We start from the raw sequence: 10,311 nt of genomic DNA on the forward strand, positions 1-10,311 counted from the left end.
ATCTATGGAAAGACAGTCACTGCGACAATATCAAGCATTTCACAAGTTTGGCTTCTCGCCACCTGACAAACATTTCAGAAGGAATAGTAGTTGATCGAGTTTGGTATGAGGGTTTTGTAGTGGATTGTTGACAGAAAGGCCAGCCCCTGGTCATGATCAGGGTTAGTACCTTGCTTCCCGATAGAGTCCACCCCTAGTTGTGAAGAGCCTGATGGCAGGGCCAGCACCCCATCATGGACCAGGGTTGAGCTGGCCCACCATTGTGCAGGAAGCCACTCAACAGTGTGGCGGGCCAATGGCTCATCACAAACTTGCAGTACGGCCTGTTTGTTAGGCCAATGTAAAGGCATGACAATGGATGTAATTTAAATACTATGAGGGTGGTTGATTAAGCAAGGGGATTCAGGTTGTGGCTAATGAAGATTGGATGCAAATTGGGATGGTCACAGCTCTATGTCCATATATGGAGTTTTGGTAATGGCCTCATTCCAATGTGTGTCTGGGCCCATACGGTGTTCCTGCTTCAGGGGGTGCATTGCAATATTAATGTTGGTGCCGATGTGTGGCATTCCTGTTCAGGGCCACATTTCAATGAGCTCTGTACCCATATATGGAGTTCCTGCTCAAAGTCTACATTCCAATACAGAAGACAATGCCCATATATGGAAGTTCCTGAAGTGTCTTCACAATCTTAAAACTCCTCTTGAAATCAATTTATTAACACGTCAACGGCCAAATGTCTTATACTCCCTCCCCCCAATACTTTTTATTCCCTTTCCACGGCGACAGTTATACTTTATTTTTAACCAATCTATGGCGCAACACAGATGCAGTCTAAATAATCCAGCACCTGCACAGGATTATGTTGACGTTGAATTTGATATTACTAATGGCAGATTAATCACTAATGGCATAACTACAATCAAGCTTGCAGAATACTAGGTTACTAATGCATAGCACATGTACACTGTTGCAGACCCTCTGGAAAAATAAAGCGAAAGTAAGGTTCCAATGATGCTAAAACAAATATGCAGCTGCCAAGATCCAGGTTAGAGCTCATGTTACAGTTTATGTTACAATGTAAGATGTAAAAGGCACGGGAAACGTGTGAAACACCTTGTGAAACTTCACAATAAACCATGATGACAAATACATCTGAATTTAGTCAAACTAAAAACAAAACTAAATGTTTATTCATAAATCTGCAACAGTTTTTCATTAAAGGAAGTCTTTAAGCTCCCATCTAATGGGGATTCAAAAAAAAAAAAAGTTTTTATTTTTATTTATTTTTTAAATACTCTAGTTTTAACCAATGGCATATCCAAAACATTAGCATGTGCAGTCTCTCCAAGCATTAACAAAACCTGTTTGAAAACATTCACATCAGTGTTGTACAGTAAAACAATTTGATAAATTGAGAAGGGGAAAGCTAATGAATGACCCATGTCAGACATCCAAAAACACAACTTCTGGATTAAAGCAGTAACTCACTGTGCAAAACAGGTCTGATCATTTCTCACACCACAGGTCACTACAGTGCCATTTCAGACAGGTGAGTTAGATATATACCTGAGCTACTGTATTTAGAAAGTGGCATTGTATGGCTGGGAGGAGTTAATCGCAGAGATTAGCTTTACCAGGGTTTAAGTGTCTTTACAGTTGGATGTTATATGACAAGATGCTAGCCCTGGATGGATCTAGGACAAGAAAAGGGGACATAGATGACAAGTGATAAAAGTAGTGGCAGTTTCAGAACTTTTTCCCTGGTCGCTTCCCCATGAGCACAGATACCAGTCCAGCTCACCTTGATTGCACCTCTCTCCAGGCTCTTCAAAGACCACCTGTCACTGCATTTGGGACATTTCCAAATGCATTGAATGAAAACAAAATTGGCTCAGGGGGAAGCAAAATTACTTATCTTACATTATGTCTGGGTTTGAGACCAACCCGAGACCGTATTTCAAGACTTTGTGGGCAATAGAACCACGCTGCTGGATATAGCCATGCACCATTGTGCTGAGCACTCCACCTCAATTTCACAGCTAACATCTGAGAAGAGGTTATTACAATAATACAGCAAGGCCACTGAATACATGAACAAGACATCCAGAGGGACAAAGAAAGTACCTTTGAAAGGAGGGAGAACCAAGCCACTAACTAGTCCCCTCAAAATTCAAACCCAATGTTTCAGCATTCAGTAGAACACAATCATTATGATAATAACAACAGTGATCATAATAAGAGTATGAATAGTAACACTGATAATAGTCACAATAGAAGTAGTAATAGTTAAAGTCTGGGTGTGGTGGTTTGGAACATGAGGAGGTTCCAGTATTCCATAAGGGAGTGCTTTCAGGAGTTCCTCAGCAGATCCATACAAGTCATGAAGAACAGCACATGGCAGCAGCTCAGCACTTAGCAGCCAGGTTGCACTGTCCCTTATTTTATCGCTTCCTTCTCCAACCCAAGTGTCTAGTTATGTTTCCCCTCTTGTTCCTTTGCCTTGGGTTAATATTAAACATGTTTATTTTCTTCTTTTAGTGTTTTAATTTAACAGGCATTTTCACATTGCATACTTCTGTGTCCATTCTCTTGCTAGTCTGTTGTACCTGTAAAACAAAATGGAAGGTTTGCACGATACCAGAAAAAACTAGCACACCTGTATTCTTGAATATTCCACAAATAATTTAATGCATCATTAACCAGGTTTCCATACAACCTTTTTTGGAAAGTACAGATTTAAAAAAATAAATAACTTAAACTCAAGACAGGCCTGTTGGAACAGCCCCCAAAAATAACACATTCCAAATGTCAACAAAACACGAGACAAGGAGAGATCTTACTGTCTGTAAAATTAATTATGCGAGAAGACGATGGTAATGCCTTTATGTGCAAATATTGATATAATAACCATCATCTTGAAGTAAACTTGGAGTCACAATATGTGTGGTCCTCCCACTACAACTCGGAAAAGCATGCAGTTTATGACGCTACAGATGAAATAAATTAGAATGAACTTCACAGGGTGGTGAAAGTGCACGGTAATGAGTGATGATGCTCCTTTCCAAAAATATAGAGGGTCTTATTCTGGTGACATGATGATCAATGCTTGGTTGCTGTTTGACAAAATAAAATAATAATAATAATAATCTTGCTCTTTTTTCCATAATCTTATCATGAAGGCTATCCTACCCACACCCTATCTGCGAATTGTTGGCTAGAGCGCACGTGCTAAGACCAGCGTGGGCACACTCGCAATGTAACGCAACATTTTCTGACAAAAACATCAGTAGAGTTGAAAATGCAATGGAAACCCATTTAACTTGTGTTTTTTATTCAGTACATTATTCAGGTAATTTAACCAAAGTTAATTTTATCTATCCACAACAGGTCAATTTGATGGAAACATCTTTGGTGGGAAAATTCACATATTGTTTTTATGCAGATTTTAAAATATTCATATGATAATCTGTCACAAGTTGGATGGAAACCTATCTACTAATACCAATGTTATGGTGAAAAGACCTTCACCAGGGTTGACTGAAACGTTGGGAAGAAATTAATGTCTATTGACCAAAACGTTGGAATTAAAGATATTTAATTGTTTGTGGACTAGGCCCTATTCAAGAATACCAGTATGCTGGAGTTTCAAAGCAAGGGAATCAAATAATGTATGGCACACTCACTTTTCCCTGTCAGCTTTGTAGGTGTGTGCAATCTCTGGTACAAGCGGGTCATCTGGGTTCGGATCGCAAAGCAGAGAGCAGATTGACAAGAGCACTAATAAGGAATGGAAAATAAAAACAATCAACTTTGGATAGCTGCATCTAAACCCCCTCCAGCTGCAGACATACATGACAACAGTCAACAACAAAAAATATCCAATATATTTTATTATCCAAAAAGTAAACCAATTAACCATGCATGTTCTTTAAGGGAATGATAAGCCCTGATACACCTACCAACAGCTCACATCCATATTGCTTTGACAACCATTACTGTTGACCACCTCTATCTGAGAGCCATAAAGTGGCACATGATGATTGCCCTTTTCAAGTAAAAAATGATTCATTTAATATTCTGACAACTATTTGAAGTAGAAAATAAAACAATAATGGATTGCTGAATTTGATCCCTAATTGTCTTGTACATTATTACCAGGAGAGACATTGACTAGGTCCAACAATTGTTTCTTTAAACTGTTAGGCCAAATCTTAAAAATATTAAATTACTGCTTTTTAACAAACCACCTAAATTTGTATGCTTAGTTTTAAAAAAAGACAGAGGGATAATATTCTGAAAACCAATGGTCCTCTGCATTATATTTAAATGTATTGTCCATTAATAATATGATTATATAGTTATACTGCATGTAATGACAGGAAATATTAAAATCAAATCAAATTGTATTTGTCACATACACATGGTTAGCAGATGTTAATGTGAGTGTAGCGAAATGCTTGTGCTTCTAGTTCCGACAATGCAGTAATAACCAACGAGTAATCTAACAATTACACAACTACTACCTTATACACACAAGTGTAAAGGGATAAAGAATATGTACATAAAGATGCATTCCAACCCCATGTCAGATATTACACCAATATTCACAGTGGCTTACCTTTTGATACAGTGAGTGCAGGCGACCATTGCGATCTCAATATATCCAGACAAATACTTCCATTGCTGTTGATATTAGGGTGGTAGATCTTTGTCGTGAACGCAACCTGCAATTTAATTAAGTATTTTATAAACCAGCACTTACTTCTAGCACTATGAATTGTGTTTCCTAATGTCAACTGATCTTATGTGATTTTTTACTCACCTTTGGTGGTTTGAAGGGGTAATCTGTAGGGAAGTGAATAGTCAAGAAGAACACTCCTCCCTGATAAGGACTGTCATTCTAAAATAAAATAAAAACATGTTTAGAAAGAGGATAAGAATACCCTTAAAGTTTATTGATGCTAAGCTATGTGCTAATAAGAGAAAGGGAAGTTAAATCACATACCGGACCCATTATCGTTGCCTGCCAGTGAAACACTAAATAAAATTACAAATGGGTTACAATTAATACCGAACAATGCAATGTCACAGCCTCGCCCATCACGTTGCTGCCCATCAAAAGTTGCCTAAAATGTATGGATTGTGTATCTGTGCAAATCACAATACTGAATGTCTGACAGACTGGAACTAACTGTTCTAAAAAAAACATTCCGACATGGCAAATATGACATTAATATAAAGCATTTATTCCCTAGCTCATCCCTACTTACAATCATCTCCAACTGGTCCCGCTGAGCACTGTGCAGGTGGATCCCTCTGCAAATCTGTCAGTTCCTAAAGAGATATTAGAATATTAATAAATAAAAAGCAGTGTCTAAAATTCACCTTTGTATCCACTACTAAATGATGTGGCCAGGAAGTAGAAAATTCAGTCATGGATATCAAATCAAAGTTTGTCACGTGCGCCGAATACAACAGGTGTAGGTAGACCTTAGTGAAATGCTTACTTACAGGCTCTAACCAAGTGCAAAAAAAGGTATTAGGTGAACAATGGGTAAGTGAAGAAATAAAAACAGTGAAAAACAGTAGCGAGGCTATATACAGTAGCGAGGCTATATATAGTAGCGAGGCTACAAACAGACACCGCTTAGTCAGGCTGATTGAGGTAGCATGTACATGTAGATATGGTTAAAGTGACTATGCATATATGATGAACAGAGAGTAGCAGTAGCGTAAAAGAGGGTATAACTGTCATTGCTATACATTTTATAAACAGATTGCATAGGTAGTCACATCTGGGTCATATTCACTAGTGCACACCGTTGCTTTGCAACAAATTCAAATTTCTTATTGCACAAGTTCAGGTAGTCCCTCCCAGTTCCAGTCTATTTGTAGTGAATATAACCCTGATTCAGACACTGAGCAACAATGTGACAAAACTGACATTCAGATAGGGAAAAATAGCCCTACATCAGTTTGATGACGGTTGTCTGGTTGAGCACGGAGTTGGGGTGAAGGGTGTCACTGCCAAATTAACAACCAAAGCCTCTCCTCAACTTTGACATTTAGGCTTACATGACCAGTTTTACTCAGACTGGTCTCAGACTAGACGTAATATAGTAAATGTAATTCCGGGACACTAATTAGTATAATACAGCGCATTCGGAAAGTATTCATACCCCTTGACTTTTTCCACATTTTGGTACGTTACAGCCTCATTCTAAAAATGTATGTATGTCCGCCCCTCCCATCACTCTACACACAATAGCCCACAACGTCAAAGCAAAAACAGGTTTTTAGAATTGTGAAAAGAAATACAACTGAAATATCACATTTACAGTATTCAGACCCTTCACTCAGCACTTTGTTGAAGCACCTTTGGCAGCGATTAAAGCCTTGAGAATGACGCTACAAGCATGGCACACCTGTATTTGGGGAGTTTCTCCCACTCTTCTCTGCAGATCCTCTCTAGCTCTGTCAGGTTGGATGGGGAGCGTTGCGGCACAACTATTTTCTGGTCTCTCCAGAGATGTTTGATCGGGTTCAAGCCTGGGCTCTAGCTGGGCCACTCAAGGACATTCAGTGACTTGACCCGAAGCCACTCCTCCATTGTCTTGGCTGAGTGCTTAGGGTAGTTGTCTTGTTGGAAGGTGAACCTTCACCCCAGTCTGAGGTCCTGAGCACTCTGGAGCAGGTTCTCTGTACTCTCTGTTCATCTTTGCCTTGATCCTGACTAGTCTACCAATCCCTTCCGCTGAAAAACATCCCCACGTCATGATGCCGCCTCCACGATGTTTCACCCTAATGATGGTGCCAGGTTTCTTCTAGACGTGACGCTTGGCATTCAGGATAAAGTTTTCAATCTTGGTTTCGTCAGACCAGAGAATCTTGTTTCTCATGGTCTGAGAGTCTTTAGGTGCCTTTAGGCAAACTTCAAGTGGGCTTTCATGTGCCTTTTACTGAGGACTGGCTTCGGTCTGGCCACTAACATAAAGGCCTGATTTGTGGAGTGCTGCAAAGACTGTTGTCCTTCTGGAAGGTCCTCCCATCTCCACAGAGAAAGTCTGACAGAGTGCCAGAGTGACCATCGGGTTCTTGGTCACCTCCCCGACCTAGGCCCTTCTCCCCAATTGCTCAGTTTGGCTGGGCGGCCAGCTCTAGGAAGAGTCTTGGTGGTTCCAAACCTCTTCCATTTAAGAATGATGGAGGCAACTGTGCAGACATTTTTTGGTACCCTCCCCCAGATCTGTCCCTCGACACAATCCTGTCTCTGAGCTCTACGGACAATTCCTTCGACCTCATGGCTTGGTTTTTGCAGTGACATGCACTGTCAACTGTGGGACCTTATATAGACAGATGTGTGTGCCTTTTAAAATCATGTCAAATCAATTGAATTTACCACAGGTGGACTCCAATCAAGCTGTAGAAACATCTCAAGGCTGATCAATAGAAACAGGATGCACTTAACTCAATTTCGAGCTTCATGGCGAAGGGTCTGAATACTTATGTAAATAAGGTATTTCCTGTTCTATATTTTTAATAAATTCGCAAACATTTGGTCGCTTTGTCATTATGGGGTATTGTGTCTAGATTGCTGAGGATCTTTTTTAAAATATGCAAATTTTAGAATAAGGCTGTAATGTAACAAAATGTGGAACAGTCAAGGGGTCTGAATACTTTCCGAAGGCACTGTATGTTACGTTTGATATGGCTACATAAGACAGAAGGTGGTTGGTTGGGGTGGATGGGTGAGCATATAACGCCAGCATCTAGCAACCGAAAGGTTGGCATTATAACGAATTAGCAACTAAACTTTTGGCTACTTTGCAACTACTTAACATGTTATGTAATCCTTCCCCTTTAACCTAACCCTAGCTAACACTAGCCACAACAAATTGGAATTCTTAACATTACATACATTTTGCAAATTTGTACAAAATGGATGGACATCCACAAATGAATACATACAATACAAACGGTAACATATACTAACTGGAGAGTCTCCGGCTTCATTTCACATCTATCCCCGAGTCCAGATTGGTTTCACTACACAGGCCCTGACTTAATTGTACCATACTGTGAAGTTGTTACACCATGCCAAGTATCCCTACTCAACTTTTAATACATTGACAATACAGACAAAATACAAACAGACCACTGTTGTTTCAACTGTTCACCAAAATGACATATTTGAACTGTTATGGTCCACTAGCCGTGTACCATTTGAGGTAATATAGTATGACATCACTTATTGTTGTACATAAAGTAGAACACTTTCTCAATATTCTAGTTAGTTAACATTTTATGAAAACGCTGTCCATTCTGTTATAAATACACTTGCTTGCCACAGCGCCCCATTTGCTACTCCATATATGGCAACATTGGGGTTAAGCATTTGGCAACAAGCAAACAGCTGTCATATGTCACGCGTGCGCATTACCTTCCAGCACACTCATTCATTCAAGATGGCAAAAGATAGGTACCATTAGCAAGCTAACGTTAGCTTCAAAATTGTACTTTCTCACCCGGGTCGCCAGACACAAATACATGACTAACTTGCTTATTTATTTTACACTCACAAGGTAGTCATATTACTTGCACCCCAACCAAATGCCGTTAGGTAGGTACAGGCCCGTTACATTAGTTAGCTGCTAACGTTAAGTGAGGACAGCTAACTAGCAAGCAAAAAAATAATGTCCTGTTAAGCTAACAGCTTAGCATAGGCAGCATGAAATGCGTCAATTGCAAAAGGCCACCATTGGTTTCTCGTCTTTGTCTGTCTATCTGCCAAGTATTTTCAAGGGGAGCACAAACAAGTGCTTGTTACATGAAATGTGGCAAACGATTTTGGAGAACCATACTTATTGTAAACATAGCTAACAATTTAGCGGACTAGTTGCAACGCAGGATGGCAGGAAGAAATAAGCAAACAAAAACTCACCTTTTGAATTCTTTTCAACGCCATTGCTAGTTTAATTAGATATGGGTCTCTAATACACTTGGCACAGATACCTTGGGTTAAATTACGATGTTTTTCAAACCAGTCACGTTGTGTGTATATAAATAATGTAACAATCGTGGTGTTTTCGAATAAAACTGCAGTTTCCACGGTAGAAGGTTGCGGTTTTGTTAGGTTTCTCACCCCCCTCTCTCCTTCCACTCACTGGCAGCATCTGCTGCTGGAGAGCATTTCCAGAATATCGCGAGACAAGGAATTAATTGGGCAGCTGACAATTTTGAGTTATTTTGATTGAAATTAATTTAGGCCTAAGTACCCTATCTCCTGACAATGAAGGCAGTTACACATGACCATCGATTAATATATTGCAATACCTTTGTTAGAAAGAAGATTTATATCCTTTTGATAATTTTGTAATTATTGATTCGTAATTTATTTTGGTCAGGCGTGGTGCAGATTATTATTGTGCATAATTAGCTGGATAAGAAGAACCAAACATTAATTTAATTGTTTTCGAAGTTGTTATCCTGTTTGGACCACTATGCCAAAGACATTCAACATCAAGCCTATTCCAACAAGACTCTGATCCCCTTCCAACAAGACTCTGACTCTAAAATGTGGATGAGGTGGGTACAACATTTTCAAATGAATTTTAATGGAGGGCTCAAACAAAATAACCATACTAAGCATACATTTACTGGGGAAATCATTTAGCAAGCAGGCGCACACACAACAACTTAATAAACCACACCTCTGTCCACAAGATGTCCCTGTTTACTTCAGGGATAATCAGGGCCAGCTGATTTAAGGGCCTTTTTTATTTTTTATTTTTTTATTTCACCTTTATTTAACCAGGTAGGCTAGTTGAGAACAAGTTCTCATTTACAACTGTGACCTGGCCAAGATAAAGCAAAGCAGTGCGACACAAACAACAACACAGAGTTACACATGGAATAAACAAACATACAGTCAATAATACAATAGAAAACGTCTATATACAGTGTGTGCAAATGAGGTAGGATGAGGGAGGTAAGGCAATAAATAGGCCATAGGCCAATATAGAAATTAAACACTGGAGTGATGGATGTGCAGAAAATGAGTGTGCCAGTAGAGATACTGGGGTGCAATGGAGCAAAATAAACAACAGTATGGCGATGAGGTAGTTGGATGGGCTATTGACAGATGGACTATGTACAGGTGCAGTGATCTGTGAGCTGCTCTGACAGCTGATGCTTAAAGCTAGTGAGGGATATATGAGTCTCCAGCTTCAGTGATTTTTGCAGTTCGTTCCAGTCATTGGCAGCAGAGAACTGGAAGGAAAGACGGCCGAAGGAGGAATTGGCTTTGGG

The 10,311-nt window shown here is 39.6% G+C and overlaps 1 protein-coding gene across 1 annotated transcript; it reads right to left on the reverse strand.

The window, feature by feature from the left end:
* Positions 1 to 1,171: 1,171 nt before the first annotated feature.
* On the reverse strand, positions 1,172 to 9,204 carry LOC139389299 (ubiquitin-conjugating enzyme E2 D4). The gene is made up of 7 exons (XM_071135901.1): positions 8,945 to 9,204; positions 5,274 to 5,337; positions 5,009 to 5,040; positions 4,826 to 4,903; positions 4,622 to 4,727; positions 3,687 to 3,780; positions 1,172 to 2,609 (listed from the first exon to the last, which is right to left on the reverse strand). The coding sequence occupies exons 1-7, from the start codon at positions 8,966 to 8,968 to the stop codon at positions 2,564 to 2,566; spliced, it is 444 nt and encodes a 147-aa protein (XP_070992002.1). The 5' UTR covers positions 8,969 to 9,204; the 3' UTR covers positions 1,172 to 2,563.
* Positions 9,205 to 10,311: the final 1,107 nt, after the last annotated feature.

This window comes from Oncorhynchus clarkii, chromosome 30 (assembly GCF_045791955.1).
Source record: "Oncorhynchus clarkii lewisi isolate Uvic-CL-2024 chromosome 30, UVic_Ocla_1.0, whole genome shotgun sequence".
Classification (NCBI taxonomy): domain Eukaryota; kingdom Metazoa; phylum Chordata; class Actinopteri; order Salmoniformes; family Salmonidae; genus Oncorhynchus; species Oncorhynchus clarkii.